Source organism: Pseudochaenichthys georgianus, chromosome 21 (genome assembly GCF_902827115.2).
Source record: "Pseudochaenichthys georgianus chromosome 21, fPseGeo1.2, whole genome shotgun sequence".
NCBI lineage: Eukaryota > Metazoa > Chordata > Actinopteri > Perciformes > Channichthyidae > Pseudochaenichthys > Pseudochaenichthys georgianus.
This window is the reverse complement of record NC_047523.1, coordinates 26,943,781-26,966,002: the sequence shown is the minus strand read 5'-3', so window position 1 is coordinate 26,966,002 and position 22,222 is coordinate 26,943,781. Positions and strand designations below refer to the sequence as shown.

The 22,222-nt window shown below is 42.8% G+C and overlaps 1 protein-coding gene across 1 annotated transcript in view; it reads left to right on the top strand.

Annotated features, from left to right (window-relative positions):
- Positions 1 to 22,222, top strand: part of LOC117466238 (anosmin-1) — a 39,737-nt gene that overhangs the window by 2,845 nt on the left and 14,670 nt on the right. The window contains exons 2-4 of the mRNA XM_034109379.2: positions 2,913 to 2,960; positions 18,342 to 18,404; positions 18,703 to 18,925. Of these exons, the coding sequence (XP_033965270.1) occupies positions 2,913 to 2,960; positions 18,342 to 18,404; positions 18,703 to 18,925 (334 nt within the window). The remainder of the gene's footprint in view (positions 1 to 2,912; positions 2,961 to 18,341; positions 18,405 to 18,702; positions 18,926 to 22,222) is intronic.

Here is a 22,222-nt window from a genome sequence, read left to right as displayed (position 1 = left end):
ATTTATGTGGGGACCTGTGAAGCCAAAAACAAGGTGTGTCCAGGTCTTGTTATTACATTCAAAGCAATAAAAACGTTTTAAATTCAGTCATTCATTTATAATGTGCTGCACAGTAAGGTAGTATCATATAACTTAAAGGCTGTGTGTTTAACAGTAAGCAAATAGAAGAAACAACACAAGTAAAGTCGTTTTTCCGTGTCCCCTTATTTTGGCCTTTGATATTAAATAACCCACGGTGGAATCAAACCTCGGCCAGTGCTTGTCTCATGTGTGGAGTTTTTCATTAGCGAAGACAGCGGATGAATAGAGGTCTATGTTGCTTGGCCTCACCTCTCTATAAACGCTTTTAAACTCTGACAGTCGTGTCTGTAAATATCAGCCTCCACCTCTGCTATACCCTGAGCTACCTCATTTGACAAATAGCCTTCATTCCTAAGTAGGGACAACTTTACACCAGTGTTGCTTCAGATTTCTGAAACTCCCTTTAATGTTAACATTGGATGTGCGCTGGACACATTAGCTCACTTTCAGAGATCCTGACAAATAATTCAGTTTAAGTGAATAATTGATGAGCCGAAAGACCACAGCCCTCACACCCACTCAAGTCTGAGCCTAAATCTTGAAGCCCTTTATTTTAGTGCTGCATATGTGCCCTTAAGGATCAGTTATTTTGGTGTTGCCTGAGGACCCCTGTGCTGTCAAAGGACACAGACACCAGGCTGCCCTTTGAAGTACTGTCTCCTGTTGACTTAGCCAGGAGTGTACAAGGTCTCAAAGACCCACAGTATGTTCTAGTGTCAGACATAAAGGCAAGACTACATAGAATTCAAACACAAATCGTCAGTGTAATCGGAGATCCTTTTAATTCAAATCAGAGGCTCATAGGAAACAAAAGATTTCCATTTTCAAAAGGTGGAATGCTATCCTCAAAGATAAAAGGGTTTTGTGTTCATATTCCCCCTCAGTTGTCTAGACAATACAACACGCCCCTGGCCACCTGCCTTGTCTTCTCAGTTGACAACAGCCATAATGTATCGCTGTGATAAATCCCCTGTTTACATGACTGCACCGGTGTCACTAACAATGCGAGGAGTTTGCCTCTGCCACACTCATACCCTGTCTGGTCTCCTCTCCTCGACCCCATCACACAGGAGGATATCTGGAAAGCATTCATTTATTGGAGTCCTTGACAGTCCTCAGCACTGCATAATGTTCAAACTGCAGAGGAATGTCATGGTGAGTCAGAGGGATGAAGTTCTGACCTATAATTATTCCCCCATTGGTCCCTGACATGGTGGGGTCAGGCCTGGACAGCTGGGGCAACATCCTGCTGAGCTTCTCTGCTATAGGGATGCTGTCACAGAGCAAAATTAGCTCCTCTGTGGACCGGGCCCTGTCGCCGCTGATAGATGGGCAAAGAAAGGTGTCAAAAACCGGATTGGTGATTTAGAACATGGTCTGGAGTTGTGACAATCTGAATAAATTATCCAGAGGAACTGGCTGCCAGTGTAAATGTCAAGGTCTTATTTACGGCGTGTCCCCGACAGGGCGGTTTGCCTTGTTTGATTGATCATTTTATATAAATTAGAAAAGTCCACAAGGATTTTAATCATGTATTTTAATTGTTTCATTATTTGTGTGTTCTATTAATCAGAAAGGAAGGAAAAATGGCTGAGCACTCCTCAGCCAAGTTGACGCTTATTACTGCTTCATTTTGTATCAAAATTAAAACACAATTATTTGTCTCCTTAGCGCTCAGACTCATCCATTTTTCATCGCTATCTGCAGTTTTTTTTGTTGAAGATATTCTCCCAAGACATGACCAAACAATCACAGATGCCTTTGAAGCCATTTGACCATTATCCTTGACACTAAAAGCAGAGCACTTACTGGTACTGGATGTCAAATTAAACCCTTTAATGATAAGTTCTCTCCTAAGGTCTCATGGGAAATTTCTTTTGGATTACATTGTGGGAAAAAGGCTTTGAACTTGACATTGAACTTAAACAGACTTTTTTCCTGCAGACCCTGAAAGTTTGGCTGTATCTGCTTGCCGCATTGCTTTCACACAGACGCGCAGGGAACAGCCAAAAGTGAAGCTCAGATTCAGGTCATCGACTACAATGGATTTAATTAAGGAAACTGCATTTGATTTATCATTTATTCCCAGGTGTAGAAAACAGATCATCTTAAATCTTATTTCAGTGTTTTTATAAAGTTGTTCCAAGTGTCACATATTTCTGATACACATCACGTTCAAACACTTTGTCTCTTTCATGTTGACTTGCTGGTCATTTATTCCGAAAGCACTAGCCTTGCACTTGCCATCAAAGCTCAATTATGTTTGCAGAGGATGACAGCATAATTCCTCCCCCTAATGGCATTCAGGAAATGACCACTTGCACAAGCCATTTACCCCCACTGGTCCTTCGCTTGACAACTCCCCATATTTACACGTGGAGGATTTATAAATACACTGCACTATTAGGACCAAATGTTTGCCTTGCTGAAGCGCAGAAGTTGGCACTTCCACGGCAATTAGAGGAAATTGGCAGTATCTGCAGTCTGCACAGGAGTGCTGACATCAGTTCTCGCCTCAGTGACCTTGGGTACGTATGTTGAGAGATCAAACAGAGTGTCAGAAGATCTGAGGTCACCATGCTCTGCTGAAACTGGCCAGAGGTTTGCCCTGGCCCTGGTGACTGACCCCACTTCCCTGCTTGTGTTACAGGCACTCTGTATGCAAAGCTGAGTCCTTGAAATGTGTCTAGCTTTAATGTGTTACTCAAAAAGGCCTTGACTTAAGGAAAGTGATTTGAAGATATACTGCGATAGGAGAGTTACATTTGATGATTTGATCATTGTGGGCGTATTCCTCTGATGACTGATGACATTTTCTTTCTCTTTCACAGAATAACGGATCCTTGGTTTGGTGCCAGAATCACAAGCAGTGCTCCAAGGTACTGTGGTTTCCCTTCTTTCATGAATGAAACGCATGCCAAGTACATGGCTATTTATCGGAGGATAATGCCACATAAAGTGTGCGAGTCACGACAGGACTAGTTTTGTCATGCCTGCAGGAATCAATCCGAGAGCTGTTGACATAGACTACGATGAGAAAAAGGATTTTCTTTTCATCTAGTCCTTAATTCTGCTTTCACTGAAACTCATTTGCTATTGTAAACGGGGGACAATTAAATAAGATTTGGTACGCTTAAATGGGTGTTGATTTATGAAAGCAAACCATGATTGTTATTCCTTCTCGTCTCATTTGGAATTTCAGAAGGATGCTTTACACCGCACCTCCCGCAGGGCTTGTTTGTGTTTCGTGCCCTGTCCCAAAGAAGGTTGATGCAAAGCTGGTGTTGACAGCTCCTCTGAAAAGATGGCGCTGACATATTCTATCAGACTCTCCCTGCGCTGTTGACAAGGCCCTCAGAGATGTGCCGTATAGACTGTAGTCAGAGAACACTATGGAGCTGAAATAAGGAGGATGATATGCTAGCAAAGGAGAAATGTGAACAATGCTCTGTGTAGCTGTCAGAGGCTCTCATCTCCTCACACACAGACCGTGAAACCAGGATTAATTGCGGTTTGCCCGTGAGGACTTAAAGTGAGATAGACAACACGTACACATAGCTTAGATAGAATACAGGAAGCATGTTATTGTGGGGGTGATGAAATTTTAGATGTATTGCTTGTATGAATTTATAGTTTTCTCTCAAAAGTCCACCAAACGTGTACTAATAAAGGAATGCATGTTAAGAATTTGGGGCCAATCACATTAATTGGAAATTCAGGAAAAAGCTGACTTTTTTTCTCATGCTTATTTAACACAGTCTTGCATTTGGAGTACATATAAATCACAATCAATGTCTAGTATCAGTTGCCTCACAAAATGACCCTTTGTGTTTGATTTTTAAATTCCTCTTTTGAATTTCAAATGGTTTCCTTGGCAATTTGCATTTGCCTGGGATACAGCAGTGCTATTGTTCCTTGTGCTTCCTACTACATCAGCAAGTGTATAGTGACTTCTCTTAACCAACTTCTCTTACAAACATTATCATATCACTCACTGTGTCCTAATCTGCGTGTAAATTGTAAGCTGTTGTTATATTGTGTTTCTTTTAATGATTAAGTTTGACTATTGGGCTCAATGAGGGGATTTAAGCAACTTAAGTAAGGCAAAGCACAACCAACTAGATAACGAGTGATAATAATTCTGTGACAATTCAACAAATGAATGTAAAGGCATTTGAAAAGTCAAGCCTCTTTTGTTTTCATTAATACTGTGAAACTTGTTTCTTTCCTTTCCACTGTGATGGCCAACATTGCCTCTTGGCTCTAGTCATTCCCCTGTCGTTCGGGTTTTATGTTTGAAGAAGGCTTTTGCTGGCTGTGAGTCCAAACACAGCATACTGTTTTCATAATCAACCAGCTTACATTGCTCAGACTCTGCAAATGTCCCAAAAACTCTTTTAATGGACTTCTTGTTCTGCTTGCTCGAACAAGCATGTCAGTTAGCACTCATTCATCCTACTTGTAGGCCGTAAATAAATGAGGCTCAATTGGATGTAAGCACTAAAAAATAATGACATGCGTGTGTTACTGCTATATAAATGTGGTGCTCGCCACTCTTGAGATGGTTTCAAGGGTTCTCTGAATTTAATTAGTTTAATTGTATCCTAGCTTTAAGTTCAGCCATTCAACATGCAGGCCACGGCATGGTGCTGAAGTTTAATTTGCGGCCAGAAGTCAATATTGTGGAAGCAAACACCACCACACTTCACATCCACATCAATGACTCGAGTGCACATTCAGGGTCTGTGTGTTGTGTGTCAAAACACTGAGCCATTGTTGCCACTTTAACAATTGTAGCAAGTGGGCCCATGCTGTACAGTGGTTCCCTGTGAATAGCTCTACAGCCGCTGATTAGCCTCTTCACTTCATGAACAGCACACAGTCAAACAGAGGGACAAAGGCAGTGGCTCCCGGGGTGTGCGTTAGGGCAGAAGGCCTGTCCACCCAGAGCTCTGTTAAAGACCCTCGCAGAGCTCCCCGCCTGTGAGGAAAATGCGGGGAAGGACTGCCTAATAATTCAGACAAAGATGAGGTGACCTTGTCCATCTGTCTGCGTTTTAGGAATCAAAGCACCCCGCTTCCATTTGTGTAGACAAAGTCATCCCGGTCATCTCCTATGCAGTGTCCAGAGCTGGCCCCGCTCTCAGTGTCCCCATTGTCATGGTAATTAACCTGCATGCCCTCTCTCCAGAGCAAAGCGAAGTGGCATTTGGAGAGCCAGGGAGTCAGTATCATGCCATAACACTGGAGAACAGACAGCAGGCATTTTATGTGGGCTATTGTCATTTTGTCTGCCTACTGTTAGAGCTTCCTCACTAGAGAAGTTTGGACCTGTTCCCTGAAAGTTTTCAAAACTCCAGGGTGTTCTCTTTTTTCTGCTGGTGCAAAGAAAATAGGTTTTGTGCGTGTGCATGGGAGAGTGTGTGGATACGGCCAAGAAGCTTTCCACATTCAGAGCATGTCTGATGTTAGCAGGGTTTTTGCTTTTCCCCCATGGGTGTGATCCAGGCTCCAAATCAAATGCTAGGATTGACATAAGGCAGCTAAAGGCCGGGCTACAACAAAGCGGTGCGCTTCATTACTCAAACTTCTCTCCGGGAAGGAAGACAGAAAGGACATGTGCATTATGCTCGGATAAGTTGGCCTTTGCTGAGCAATTGGAACGTGTCCACCAGTTATAATTCCTGAGGAAGAAAAGTGTCATATTTTTCTTGTAAACGCACACGAACATCCTGAACAATTATTTTTAAATCAGTTTTATTTTTCATCCTTTGAGACTGATCTTTCAATGAGTTATACAGAGTGGGGATTACTGAGCAGAAGATAATTAAAACACTGGACTGTGATAAAATATATTTTAGCACAGAGATGTTTACTTTGCCTTATATTTCTCTAAACCTGCCACATCCCTGCCCTTTATTTAAAAAGACTTTCGACAGGAAAAAGCTTTAGAAAGCATCATTGTCTGTCCTGCACGTCTTTCATAGACGTTTCACATTTCCCAGGTGGCTCTTTTGAGCGCTTTTTCCCAACAATCACACCCTGAGCTGTGCATACCAGAGCAAGAATAAGAAGTGTTTACTCTTTTGGAATACATGCACCCTCATCATGTCGGAAGCTTTGGAGCCGTTTGCTTGAATAACAATCACTGGAATGCTACTATGTCTCATTCAAAAGTGTCTTTCTTGTCAAACCCCCCTCTCCCAAACCCCACATTTTCTCACGCCAAAATAAAGTGGTCAAACTTCCCATCAGTTGTTCTTTTTTCAGGGTCAGATGAACATATATAAAGAACTCAGAAGCGCCGCCTTATTCTTAAGTTTATATGAGTCTTCATTAAAAACACAAACAACAGTGCATACTTTGGAGAACGGTCACTCTCACTTGAAGCTTTGCAAGTGTGTCAATGCTATTTACTAGTCTTTTGTGTGTTCATCTTTTTTTCGGCGGTAGGTAGTGTGTTTTTGAAAAGATGTAATAAATTAGGTGCTGGTTTGTAGGTTTACAGCTAGGCATGGCTGGAATTGTTAGGTGCTTAGAAAGACTTCAAAGCACCTTTTGGTCATGCTGAGGCCAGACGTTGGTCTCACCCCCTGTGCCACATTACCAGCACCAACACCTCAAAGAAAGCTGGACCAGAAATCAATCTGTCAAGAGGGCAGTGTGCCTGGATGCCTGTCAGAGGAATTTCTAAGCAGAGGGAGGAATTTAAGAAACAGTCTATGCCAGTTTGACTTAATAGATGTTATAATTGCATATACAGTGGGGAAAAAAAGTATTTAGTCAGCCACCAATTGTGCAAGTTCTCCCACTTAAAAAGACGAGAGAGGCCTGTAATTGTCATCCTAGATTGTCATCCTCAACTATGAGAGATAAAATGAGAAAAAAAAAAATCCAGAAAATCACATTGTCTGATTGTTAAAGAATTTATTTGCAAATTATGGTGGAAAATAAGTATTTGGTCAATAACAAAAGTTCATCTCAATACTTTGTTATACACCCTTTGTTGTCAATGACAGCGGTCAAACGTTTTCTGTAAGTCTTCACAAGGTTTTCACACGAGTTGCTGGTATTTTGGCCCATTCCTCCATGCAGATCTCCTCTAGAGCAGTGATGTTTTGGGGCTGTCGCTGGGCAACACAAACTTTCAACTCCCTCCAAAGATTTTCTATGGGGTTGAGATCTGGAGACTGGCTAGGCCACTCCAGGACCTTGAAATGCTTCTTACGAAGCCACTCCTTCGTTGCCCGGGCGGTGTGTTTGGGATCATTGTCATGCTGAAAGACCCAGCCACGTTTCATCTTCAATGCCCTTGCTGATGGAAGGAGGTTGTCACTCAAAATCTCACGATACATGGCCCCATTCATTCTTTCCTTTACACGGATCAGTCGTCCTGGTCCCTTTGCAGAAAAACAGCCCCAAAGCATGATGTTTCCACCCCCATGTTTCACAGTAGGTATGGTGTTCTTTGGATGCAACTCAGCATTCGTTCTCCTCCAAACACGTCTAGTGTCGAGTTTTTACCAAAAAGTTTATTTTGGTTTCATCTGACCATATGACATTCTCCCAATCCTCTTCTGGATCATCTAAATGCTCTCTAGCAAACTTCAGACGGGCCTGGACATGTACTGGCTTAAGCAGGGGTACACGTCTGGCACTGCAGGATTTGAGTCCCTGGCGGCGTAGTGTGTTACTGATGGTAGCCTTTGTTACTTTGGTCCCAGCTCTCTGCAGGTCATTGACTAGGTCCCCCCGTGTGCTTCTGGGATGTTTGCTCACCGTTCTTGTGATCATTTTGACCCCACGGGGTGAGATCTTACGTGGAGCCCCAGATCGAGGGAGATTCAGTGGTCTTGTATGTCTTCCATTTTCTAATAATTTCTCCCACAGTTGATTTCTTCACACCAAGCTGCTTACCTATTGCAGATTCAGTCTTCCCAGCCTGGTGCAGGTCTACTATTTTGTTTCTGGTGTCCTTTGACAGCTCTTTGGTCTCGGCCATAGTGGAGTTTGGAGTGTGACTGTTTGAGGTTGTGGACAGGTGTCTTTTATACTGATAACGAGTTCAAACAGGTGCCATTAATACAGTTAACGAGTGGAGGACAGAGGAGGCTCGTAAAGAAGAAGTTACAGGTCTGTGAGAGCCAGAAATCTTGTTTGTTTGTAGGTGACCAAATACTTATTTTACCGAGGAATTTACCAATTAATTCATTAAAAATCCTACAATGTGATTTCCTGGATTATTTCCCCCCATTCTGTCTCTCATAGTTTAAGTGTACCTAGGATGAAAATTACAGGCCTCTCTCATCTTTTTAAGTGGGAGAACTTGCACAATTGGTGGCTGACTAAATACTTTGTTGCCCCCCTGTATATGTAAAAGATTTCTGCTGTGGAAATCCTGCTGTCGCTGTACTTTCTCTGAGGCCTTTTTTTGTTATGTTTTATCTAGTTTGAGGCAGTGTGAGTGTTAGTGTGTGTGGGTGGCGGAGGAGTGTGAAGCAGGGCTGGTCAGTCCCAGCAGGAAGGACCTGATCTGGACATGGTTGTTAAGTTTCATTGGCTAATGGGGGGGTCGCTTCATTGGCTGCTATCTGTGGAGCTCATTATTCACATGGTGGGTGGCAGAGAATGAACCCCCACAGCAGAAAACCAAAGACGTGGCCACAGGAGAGGAGGCGAGGAGGCAAGGAGGCAGAGGAACTGCAGTTTGTATTTCCTCAGCAGTGAAAGCTCACATCTAAAGCCGCTCTCTGCTACACTGCCTGTTCAACATCTGAGTGATGAGCACTCCAGGAAATCCTCCATGAAGAATTACACTCACCAACCTGTGTTTATATTGATCCCGCAGAGCCTTTTCAAATAGTAGCCATTTATTTTCTGAGTTAATCAACCTCTCACAGATAGCCTGATTTCACATGTTCTCCCTGTCAGACGGGATTTCATTCCTTTTGAAGGATTAATGTAATCAAAGCGGCTGTGAAATCCTCTTTTTAAAAGTAATGACCAGTGTGACAATCTGCTGTCATCTAAGTGTTTTTTCTCTTACTGAGGATGTATTGGCTAAATATCGTAGATTACAATATAACTTTCATGTTGACTTCGCTGTCATTTAACTCCAAAGATCACATGTTTAGAGGTGCTACAGCGAGAAATTATCCGCAGCGATATATATGGTCTCTGTTAATATATAGTTACAGAACTAATCATGGCAATGGTCACATTGACGGACAGAAGATTAAAATGTAAGAATCTTAAAGCTGATGTACTTAGTGGATGGGGGCTTATCAATTTATTCCAGCTCCAGACAGATCTGCTGTGTCCTGCAGATAAATCCCATAGATTGTTTGTGACAGTTTCAGGACGATTAAAAACAAGAATGTGTGTCAAGAGATGATGATCGACAGCTCTCTTTACCTTTACCCTGGACACGACTCCTTCAGCAGAGTGATTTTTACTTCAGATTTCCAGATCATCAATGGAAAAAACGCCTTCATTGGTTCTTTTGTTTGTTTTCAATTTGTTTCCAAAAGTCTTCCCACCCAGGTTTACCCTCTTTTTGAACAGTCTTTGTTCTTAGCTTTTGAAATGCTCATAAAAGAGAAATCAATCATCACATCCGAGAAATAGAAAGCCTTATATCACTGTTGTTGGCCGGCACATTGTTTATCAGTCTGCGCTGGTGTGAGGGGCTGTTAGTGGAGGCTGGAGAGGGCAAGTGGGATTAGGGAATTTCAAGTGTTGCAGAGACCCAAATAAACAAGTGGAGATAGTGGTGGAATGTGACTGCAGCACGGGATTATGGGACGGCTTTACTCCCCTCAAAGGCGTGTTTTGTTTTACATGTTGTTGGCCTATATCGAGAGAAGTCTCAGTTCATTTAAGATGGGGAGGGGATTGAGACGGCTTGAGTGGTCACTGACATCCTTTCATGTTGTTTACTGTCTCCTCAATCTGCAATGACAGAAATGTATTTTTCATTCTCTTCATCATTATCGTTGCTGTAAATGAACTCTATAGACGGTTAAAATAAATGGCTCTGGCAATGAGGAAGTGTTTTATCATATGATCGCATTTTCAACTCCACTCCTAGCATCTGTCATCATAACATTAGTCAGTGTGGTGGTGTGGGAGCAAATACAGTAAATCATGTGTTGGGGCAGATCTGACATGGGTCTTCTGAGAACTACGGAAAGGGTTTGGCTTTCCCATGCCACGTCACCGAGAGGCCTCCTTTATCACCAATCTGACCTCACATGATGGATGCTTCCTGTTGAGTCTAATTGTCATGACATGTAAACTGAGCTCAGAGGTAGTGATAGCTGAAGCTCTGGTTACAGCCACTGTAAGTTTGACTCCTGCCACTGAGCCACATAACAACATAAGATGGCAAGAGAAGGAGCCCTCATAGAGGAGGGGGGCATCGGTCTGTGTGTGTCTGGGTGAAACTTCAGAGTCATTAAGTATTAAGTGAACTGCTATTGCATTCCACAGCAGACAAAGCACAATTCTGGCTAAGCTGTGTGGGCTTTTTTGCTCATAAATAAGGCAGGCACCTCTGATTGTGGGCTAAATGTATAATTCATGCACTGCCCCTCCTGCTCCTCCTCTTTTCCTTCTCACTTTCCGCCAAGCTATTCCTTTTCAGCTCTTTGTTGTCTGCACCCTCAACTGCATTTAAATTAATAATTAAAGTGATGCTCAGAGAATGTCTGCGACACCACCTACTAGGTTACTCACCGTCGCAGAGCCTAGTTTTGAGAAACAAAACAGAAAGTTGCGATCTGTGTACATTTGAGCTCATCCCCAAGTAGAGCTGGAATACTACAGTGTTGACTTGGTTGTAAATATGAAGGAATTATGATGCTGGAATCGTTCACAGCATATGACCGTCTCAGGGCTTTAAAACACTTGAAGATTTGGAAAATGTGTTAAAATCCATATCAATATTGGTGTGAATAAACTGGCATAGTTGTAATACCTGATTCTTACATTACTTATTAATAAAAACAAATGTAGTCAGTAAGTTGCTGTAAAGTTGCATAACTGTATTCAGGTTGGCACAGCGCAAAACTTGACTTAACAAGCAGATTTAACTAAAGACAAATTAACTCAATAAATATATAAATTAAATGTTTTGTTTCTCCTCACCTTTTTCTTTATTTTATGTGTTTGGATAGTGCAGGATCTGGCCAGTGGCAGCGTTATCCTGCATCCTAAGACCAGCTATGACAGAAGTGCTAAACAGATCCAGAGTTGACATACACCCAATGCACCTAATGCCAGATTTCCATTCAATTTTGACACTTGCACCCTTAGGGAGACACTGGAGACGGCAACCAATTTGCTCCACACTCATAGTAGAATACCTGGCACCCCATACAGGCATCATGCAACTTTGTGGTCTTTTCTAGCTCTGAATACAGCAGAGACATTTGGGTTTCCTGTTAGTTTGCAGATGATTATGTAATTGAAGAATAGAAACCCCACAGCAACCACTGCGGTATAATTTTATCCTTGCACCCTCTGAAATATCCGACCAAAGCTTTTAATGAATATTCAAGACGCACTTTCATTGACACACACTGCTTTTACTGTTAGGTAAAGTTGCACATAAAACATCAACATTGACTAGGAATCCTTCCAGCAGCCCCATGACATTTACTAAAGGAATACGTGGAATTAAGATAAGCAACCCAGCGGTCATTGGAAAATATTTAATTCATATGTATCAGCAGCCACGTGAGCTTGCTGCATATTGAGTTTCAGTCTCCCATCTCAAGTCAGCAAGGTTAATCTTTTTTATCCACTCCACTGTCTGCTCAACACATGCTGATTTACAGCAGCCACGAAATTAAATACTCGATATCTCATGGATGTAACACGGTCGTGCAAGGTTGAGGAAATGGCGTGTCTAGACTTCATAACAGCTCAGGACGGGGATATCATCTTCCTGATTTACTCGCCATATTTTTACAGTCCTTTGGAACTTAATGGCACGTAAGAGATTATTGAAAAGCCTTTCTAGCTTATGATTTCACAGTCAGTCAGATCACAGCTCCAGCACTTGATGAAATATGTTTCAGTCTGCTTAACCTATAATTATAGTCTCCATGGGCATCATCTGAAAAGCAACTACATTTAGAGATTTTAGGCATGCTTCTTCTTTTTTGCCTTTCAAAAAAGACCTCCACTTTTAAATGGAAAGCAAGCTGATTTTGAATTCTAAAAGATTGCTTAAAAAGGGCCTGTGTCATGAATGAGAATACAGGAGAAAGCATACAAACTATTGAGATAATGCTCCTCTTTATGGCTTTCCACTTAACGAGGATGTGAAAAGGAACAAATGTCAGACAGACAAAGAGCGAGGAGTCATGTGCATTATAATTCCAATGTCGAACGTCTTAATCCTTCATAAATTATAAAAGGCAGACACATTTTTTACCTTCTATATTCCATTTTCTATCTCGCCTGTGAACATCTTTATTTCATTCTGTATTTGATAAATACACAAGTGCAGTATAAAAAGAGACTTTGCCATAAAGGTTGTGTGCTGTTCAAGGCTAACTGTAAAAGCAGCTCTTACGGCCAGTCCACACTACAGCTTCGACAGCTTCAAAAATGGTTTCCAACGCGTCTGCCCATTCACTTTGAATGGGGTGATGTCACGTTGCCTCGCTTTTCGACGAACTGAATTGTGGGTAGCATAGCGGTCCGTGCCGGAGCCAGCGCCAGCCAATCAAATCCCGTTTTTGAAAATCTGACAGCTCAAGCCGTAGCCAATCAAACCGCGTCTAAGCTGGGAGAGATATCCCGCCGTTCATTTCTATATTTCAAAAAAAGATGGAGGATAAACTAATTATCGCCGTAGCAAATCACCCAGTTTTGTATGACCAGACCCTCTTCACCTACCGGGATACAAACCAGAATAACCAGTCATGGAGGGAGGTGGCAGAGACAGTGGGGGAAACTGGTAGGTTTTCGCCTGTTTGGGGAGTTTATATATATATATATATATATATATATATATATATATATATATATATATATATTGCTCGCATAAAATCCCCGGGGTTTTTTGCTTTGTATGTCGGGGGCGGGAGATTCATGTGATTGGTTGTTGGTCGCGTTGCTCGAATAAAATCCCCAAGCTTCAGACACGCCCAGCTCCAAGCTTTTTTTGAAGCTGTAGTGTGGACGGGCCGTAAGACATGCAGTGTGTTCTGCATAGACAGCGTTAGGTAAATGGCACTTCAAAAGGGCATGAAATTCTCCCAGCCATCCTCAGTAAAAGGTTCTTTGAAACCATTTCAAAGGCATGTTGGTATGGTAAACTCAAAACCAGACTCCAAAATGTCTCTACTCATTATCAGCAGACTCTGATTGGTTTTTGCTGTTGTCTTGCAACATACATAAACCACATGCGTCAGTGACATCTCCTGTATTGGGAAGTTGGCTACTGGCTTAGAAATCACACAGAAAATGAGGATTGGAAAAAGTTGGAGGCAACTCAAACATGGCCCAATAACATTTCTGGCAAGTGAAAGTGCATTAGTCATGTGAATGATATATCACATGATAAAAAGCTCATTCTCTGACCATGCTGCGACGTGTGGCTGGTGTTTTCAAATGTATCTACCTCATAAAGAGTTTTGGAAAACATCCCTTTTCTGAGCAGGATCCCGCTTGCTTAGTTAGTGCAGATGGAAGGCCAAAACAGAGAGAAAAGATTAGTTTTAAAATGTATCTGGATTAGAGATACTTCTCACTTCTCACTCTAAGAGTGAGATGGAATGAAAGGCAGATAAGAAAAGAGCCGAGAAGAAACTGGGGAATTCATGATGGAGACGGCGGCCAAATAAAAGTGAAATGGAGTGAGAAGTGAGTGAATATGTGGAGTAAGTGCCTGTTTCAATAGAGGGGAGAGCAGAACCCCGGCGATTCGCTTCTGGACGGGTCGATAGATATGAGCAGAGGGCTGAGGGCTGCTGGAATAATTGAGTCCGGTCCCTGGGAGTGTGGAAAGCGCCGGGGCAGCAGAAAATAGCCATAACTCAATGAGATTGGAGGTGAGATTTACAATGTGTGTGATCAACAACAGAGATTCCTCCATATCTGAGTCTCCCAGTGAAGAAGACAGCTGCTCCGTCCCGAGGGGCTGCAAAGGCACCTTGTAAATATCTGTTGACACCATTGGAGCTTCACACCGACCACCAGTGCTGGAGACATTACGTTTAGCTCGGTAACACACAGAGATAAGGGAAGTCCATATTTTAGATTCAGGGAACGCACAGGAACTCACATGTACTGGTGCGTGGTTTAGCGTGTGCTAGATCTTATTTACAAAATAGGAACAATCATAGCTCTCTCACTCATCGCCCTATGAGTGTACAAATATGCTCTGGCGAAATTGCTAAATGTCATCTCCATCAGTATGAATTATTACCCATCTTTGTTTTGTATACACTGTGTATTGTTAAGCTGGGGGCAATCTCGACTGGTAGCAGTTCATGCTTCATTAACTAAAACCATATTTTCCATATGCACTTTTTCATAGTTTGTTATTTCAGTCACTCACTTGAGGCTGTAAGTATTTGTATGATGGGTGGAGATAACCATGCTCCAATGACGAAGAAAGGCACTTCTATGCACAAGAACCGACCCCCCCAATCTTTCTCACTTCCCTCTCCTCCCCCATTTCCCCCCCTCTTCACTCCCTCCACCTCCCCTCCGCCTCGTCCCAGCCATGACAAAGTGAAGATGGGCTGTGGCATTGGCTGCCATTCAGCCTGACTCTCTCATCGGCCCCACAGAATGCCTTTCAGGGTCCCCCAGAGTAACAACTGCTGCGTTTTATTACAGCGTGAAATGGGGAGTGAAAGAGCGCTATGGATGTTCCTACTTAACCATGCAGAATGTGTCACTGTTGGATGGGAATATAAGAGGACAAAGGGGAAATCAGCCGCTCAAATGCTTTTGTTAGGACTAACAGCGCAAGTCCATAGAAACAAGCCCATGCCCTTGTTTACATCCCAGAGTAAATTTGTGTCTTTTTAGGTGAAATTTGTACAGAAATATGTTAACATCACATTGGATGACTACATGCATTCCTTACGCTACTCAAACAGATGGTAGCCGTGTTGCCAGCTGGAGAGATTTGCTTCAGGGAGACCCAGACGTTGGCATCCATACCCAGCAGATACACTTTGTCCAGCTCAATTATGTCTCCTACTCCAACTCCATGGAGTGTTTTTCAAGATTAGATCTCAGAAGTCAAACACTAGCATAGCTATCAACGGCGTATCTGTGTAGATGTTTGAAAGGCTCCAAGCTTCTATACTCAGTATTACTGACAGCTGGACCACAGATATGAGATCTCATTAATAAAAAAGTGTCAGTGTCATGTGCCATTCATACATTAATAAAGCTTTAAATTAGGTTTGGAAGTGATAAAGCATATATTGGTTTGTTGTAATTTGTTTCAATTTAGCGGTATTGCTTTTTTCAGCATGTAAAAACAGGAGTGAAGTTTTCAGGGCAATAAGGGTGTGTATTTGTATGTGATCAGGTGAAGGTGGTTCCCCCCACCCATCAAAAAAAATCTTTGATGGCACTCTCCCAAGCATGCTTTTGGCGGCATCAGTTCTATGGTTTTAGATGGAGCACCAAACTGTAAATAGGATTCAGGCATTTGATTGATGAGAGCACCTTTGTAATTATATACAGCTGTCCTATTTGCTTTGGCAAGACATCTGTCGTCGTTCCTCCTCTTCCCTCCTTAAATGTCAGGTTGTGGGTGTGGCTGGGTAGGATTGCTGACAGATTGTCAGTTTTCAGCACACCTGCAAGGAGCTCTCAGTGCCTCGACACAAATGCTTATCTTTTTAGAAGAGTACCATTTCCGATTCATTCAGCAAAAATAACTGCCATAATAGTATAATTTTGAATATAACTTCCTCTCAGAATTCAGCATTTGTTGTTACTTACTATTCCCTCAAAGAGTTAAAAGGAAAAAACTGGAACTCTTAGGGTGAGATATAACACTAAACACACAGCCAGCTTTCTGATAAGTGATGCAAAATCCTTGGTACGCAATGTGCTGTTAATTAATGCTTCTTGGCACTGTAAGCCTGAGCATCTCGAAGTAACGATGATTCTATTTTCACTTGTATAGTTGTGATTGTGGTGAACCACAAAAAGATTCATCCACATGAAAAGCCCATGGAATGCATTCAGTCTGTGCACACAAGATCTTTCAATGAGTAAAATGAGCTTGATCCCCTGGCTTATGAGTGTATGTTCAGTGATTTGTAGGAGGGATTTGGGGGCTTTAACATGTGCGTCTCCTGGCAGAATGTCCTTTAGACACTGGTGCGGCACGCAGTTATGGCCTCAACAACTCATTGTTCCTGGTGCCTGTGTGAGGCTGGGATGCTGAGGCTGCTGCTACTGCGCGTCTTCGCCTCTACCCTCAGAGGACACAATTGAAAACAGAATTAATGATATAAGGTCACCATAATATTAATAGCAGATGATGATAAAACTGCATCGATGGACTCTCTGGAGAGTGAGACATAACTTGGACAGTGCGCTCAAGCTCGTAAGTCATCTTAAATCTCTGAGGTGTTGCAGTGGTTTCACCCAATCAGCTTTGTAGGAACCACATTAGTTTCTTTTGGAGCTCCTCTATGCGCTCTCCCTCCAAGATGTTCAATAATCCTTCTGGCAGTACTATAGGCTTTATATCATCATGGATGTCTTTATGGCTATATAAAGTAATTAAGAAAATACCTTCCCTCCCTGCCTCCTCCGCCCTCTGGAGCTGGCTGCTCAACACTTAACAAACCGTCCACACAGGGCTTCTCGTTTGGGTGAGTGTGATTGAGCGCTGGCAGACGTGTGCGTGTTCCCTGATTGCACCATGTTCCTCCAGAAGCAAGGTTTATGTTTCATCATGCGCTTGTCCACCGCACTCCATAAAAAGCAAATAAACTTTGCACTGGCAAAGGCATAATAATGACAGAGTTGGCTAATGAGTGAATTAAAGAGTCATAAATAAAACTGTGCCCCCTGCCTGCAATGTGAATTTTTTTAATCAACTTAAAATACACTTTCTACAGTAGGTGCCCTCATGTAACCACTGCTCTGTACAGTACCTTACATAACAGTACTTACTGTCTTTTTAGGGAAACTGGGCTAAAAGTGTACATCTGCTGATGGCAGATCTCCATATCTTCTGTGCAATATCTCCATCTCCCATTTACCAACATAGAATGGAGGTGAATGTGTTGAAAAACTCTGTGCCCTGTCTTATTACTGTAGCGGGGGCAGGAGTATACATTTTAAATGGAGTTGAATGAGTGACTTTGGCAGGTCTCTAGTTGGTGTGGTTTGGGCTGCTCCCAGTGCAGCATAGAAGCAGCCTGGCTGTTGTTTGACTGTTTTACTGAGCCTGCTCTTCTCTTTCACACCAGCTGTCCGTGGCGAGCAACGGGAGCATATAAAACTCTCGCTTCTCTCTGTCCCGTCTGAACGTATTCCCTTTCCTGCAGCAGCATCTGCCCGATTCTATTGGACATTCCTCTTGCTTTTATTGAAGTTGATTCATCCAGGGTCGGTCATAGTATTTAAAGCAAAAGAAGTATGACTAGATTGGTAAACTTTCATTTGAAAGTTTATCATCCCATTATGTTTGGCAAAATGACTTTGAGCTGCACTCTCGCTGAGGTTTTTCTTTTATCCCATGCCTATGCCAACCATTCAGTAAATGTGTTCCACGTGTTGAAAAGGGAATCCCAAGAACATTAAACCAAGTGTACCATTTATTAAGCACTCTTCGTTCAGCGTGGCAAAAGAAACAAAGTTGGGTACCAGAGTGCCAGAGTGTATAAGGCTCAGACACAGGCATGATAAGTGGGGGGACGAGAATGAGGCGTAGACAGTATGGGAGGCTAATAGCATTTAAGAAAGAATCTGCTTGGGCACCCTAGATCCAAGCATCAGAAAATGTCTATACACAGTTAGGGTGTGCCTGTCTCATAATGGACTCCCCCCACTTTACCTAATGCTTGCTTTTGTAGAAGATTGTTTATGCGCTTTGAAGGTCTGCCAGGCTTCTGTAACAAAAAGAGGTGTGACTGGTTGTTGTGAACGTGCGGGGAAGTGGCTGAGTGAGGCGCTCAAGCACAGAAAGCATCTCCGCAGCATTGGCACTTTGATGTGGCTGGCTCTTTGAAGAACTGACACCATTCTCTCATTTTCAGTGCCTGGAGCCCTGCAAGGAATCCTGGGACCTGAAGGAAAACCAATGCCAGGATTTATGCGAGGTTTGTCACTACCACAACAACTACTGTCGTCGCCTCAGACTCAAGTGTTTGAGCTTTTCATACTTAGTGGGAAAATGCAATAAGAGGAAAGTGTGAGAGGTGTGTGAAGTAACTCTCTGTAATGACATTCTGTGAATCAAAGTAAATGTACCCACCGCTACAGTGAGTCATAATCTGAAAAGTAAACAGGGCAATCCCTGTTAGTTCACAGCTGCCTGTTTACAGCCAGGTTGGAATTAAAAAGGAATCTGACGTATATTTTCCTTTTCCTCCTCCTCATCCCTCCCCCACTCCTCAGCCGCTCTTTCCCAAGAAGCACTACGAGTGTCTGACGAGCTGTGAGTTCCTAAAGTCAGTAGAGGGAGGGAAACAAGGTGACTGTCCTGCCCCCGAGAAGGCCAGCGGTTTCGCAGCAGCCTGCGTGGAGAGCTGTGAGGAAGATGGAGAGTGTTCAGCCGTGAAAAAGTGCTGCTCCAACGGCTGTGGTCACACCTGCCAGCTGCCGAAGAACCTCTACAAAGGTAATTCTGAAGGTCAAAACTCCACATTGCATTACAATAAATAGAATTTTCTTTAAAGTTATAGTGCTTAGGATGCAAGTCCTGGGCTATCATCAATCTTCTTTTTATAATATTCATTTAACAAATAGAAATATGGGGACATCATTAGAGAGGTTGCTCATGGTGACAAATCTACACATAATTAGCGCCTGGAAATGCAGCTCCCCTTAGCGACAAGCTGATGAATCGTTTTTTTTAAGCTAAAAAGAGTGATTTATGAATTTTAATGTTGCTCTGTTACTGTTAAAAGCAACTGTTTGATAACAAGTTTTGCATACAACTCAACATTGATATATCTTTTAAGTTAATACCAACTTAAAGTGGACCTATCATGCTATATTTCAACAATATATTGTAGGGCCATACCTATATAAAACATGTCGGTGAAGTTTTTTTTTTTCAAATACCAAACAGATCCTGCATTTTAGCCATGCCTCATTTCGCTCCATTTGCTGTACTCCAGCCCTGTTTTTGCAGGGGCTGATTCTGTGACGTAGCTATAAGAATAAGGGAGTGTGACAAGTTGACAGACTAGGATGCACTCAATGACTTAACGTTAGACTGCGTGCACTAATAAAGTTGCTTAATTGTCCGTGCAGTCAGCAACTCATCTCTTCATTTAGTCATTAATCATTAATCCTTCACAAACAGTGTTGAACCAATTAATCCCTTTCTGCCAAACATTAATTTCCAATCTCAATGACACAAATTGCTGATTTAATGTGAACAATTTTTGACAACTTGTTTCGAATCATAAATCTTTATTTCATCTTTTTGTGTTGCTCCTCGCCCACAAATCCTTCATTCCATTCCTGTAGTAAATTGGAAAGCATCTTCAGCCTTGGGTTTGCTGCATAAGCTCGAGGGTTTCACAGACACAGCTGTACCCAAGAGTCTTTGCTCTACTGAAACAGTTTAATAGCGCTGCCCAAGGCGGCCTGATGTTCTGAGGGTGCAGAGTTGTTATGCGAGCAAACCAAGAGCCTCTGAACTTGGAGATGGAAGCTGGAACTACATTTTATACATTTTCAGCACACAATTGCTGGCAGCCTGAGGCCATAACAAAGTTGAGGAGATGTTGAAGCAAGAGCAGTGGAAGGTGGGTCTAAATCAAGCTTTGAACCAGAGCTGTAATCGACTGTGTATGCTTTGAATCACACTGCAGTCTGTGTAAGCAAGTTTTACTGTGTGAAGTTGAGAGAGGCGAGATCATGCGATGTTGAGCTGATGCACACAGAAGAGCATGCTAGTATTTATATTCGATTTGATAAAGTCCCGAGGGATTCATGGTGGATGTTATGTTTAAAAGGGGAACAGCACGTTATTCGGGGAAAAGATGAAAGCAGGCGTAACCTTGAACATTTCAATACAGTGACCCGGACAATGAAAAGCATTCATCACACTGCGAGACCTTCAAATCAAGCAGCCTGCACGCAGATTTTTAGTCGAACACTGAGCTCATGATGGGTCGCCGTCAGCGCTGCATTTACACTGAATTACACTGAGCATTTTGTGTGTGTGTGTGTGTGTGTGTGTGTGTGTGTGTGTGTGTGTGTGTGTGTGTGTGTGTGTGTGTGTGTGTGTGTGTGTGTGTGTGTGTGTGTGTGTGTGTGTGTGTGTGTGTGTGTGTGTGTGTGTGTGTGTGTGTGTGTGTGTGTGTGTGTGGTCTTAGCCATGATGAGTTGTGATGCTGGAAGCCATTAGCAAACACAAGCGAGGAGAAATGAAGCGTTTCCCCCACCGAGATCACTCTCAGATGTGTGTGTGTGTGCCCACCACACGTGTATGATGAAGAGAAATGTCAATGTTCAGGACTGGACCCCCACTGTGCTGAGTAACAAAGCTTCTAATTTCTATTTCTTCTATTTTTGTACTATCAACTCAGCCTGATGCTTCAATCTCATCCACTGCCTTGTAATGTAGTCAGATAAGTATTTGATGTGTCTCTGTTAACACGACTCTTTTTCTTTCATGTTTATGTTTTTCTCGCGAAAAATAGCACCCTATCTGATGAACTCCAAGTGTGTCGAAACGGCACATAGTTTTACACTATTCTGTGAAGCTGGCAAAGAAAGCTTGATGGCTGGTAAAAGAAATTGAATTCAGCAAGAGTTATCTCCACACTGTCACAGCAAGTCAGTGAGTCCATCGCCCCATCTGCCATCCTCACTTTATGTGAGCTATGTCCTCGTGCTACACACAGTATTTGTAGTCTTTTCTTCAACCCCTGTAATTGGAGCAGTCATTATGACAGTATGTGCGTGAGTATTGAGAATTATATTGCTGGAGTGTAATTACCGGCATGATTAAGACATGAATGGAGGCTGTGCTCTTGCTTCAGCGGCAGTTACATCACAGTTTGGAGGAAGCATGCAGCACTTGAACAATGAACGGTGTATGGTTCTTGGACCAGACCTGACCAAAAGTTATCTTTGGAAAGAGCAAAGGGAGAGAGAAAGTACATTTGTTGCCCTCCCACCTATTGTGGAAGAGAGAGGTTGTGTGTGTGTGTGTGTGTGTGTGTGTGTGTGTGTGTGTGTGTGTGTGTGTGTGTGTGTGTGTGTGTGTGTGTGTGTGTGTGTGTGTGTGTGTGTGTGTGTGTGTGTGTGTGTGTGTGTGTGTGTGTGTGTGTGTGTGTGTGTGTGTGTGTGTGTGTGTGTGTGTGTGTGTGTGTGTGTGTGTGTGTGTGTGTGTGTGTGTGTGTGTGTGTGTGTGTGTGTGTGTGTGTGTGTGTGTGTGTGTGTGTGTGTGTGTGTGTGTGTGTGTGTGTGTGTGTGTGTGTGTGTGTGTGTGTGTGTGTGTGTGTGTGTGTGTGTGTGTGTGTGTGTGTGTGTGTCCTATGTGATTTGGTGGGAAGATGAGCTAAGACAGAGGGAGAAGTAGGAATGCTGTGGTTACATTGGTGTTCAGTGTTGCGCAGGGAATGTGACACTTTTTTTGGCGCACACACAGACACACACACTTGACTGTGGAACTGTGAAACCACAGCACAATGACCCCCAGCTGTTAGTGAGCAGCGAGCTGTGATCAGCGGGACAAAACAAAGTACTAACTCCATATGCATGCGGCTCAAGGACCTCCTCTATCTTCCAGTCTTTGATACGCACCAATCAATCACATTTACATGCCCCGTATGAAGACTGAATAGTGATGTAAGTAGATCCGAGCGCTCTGTGGACAGTCTTGATTATGTTGTTTACCAACACACTTGAGCGCATGTTGATGCTGTTTATAAATGCAGAGCAGTGGTGGGCCGCT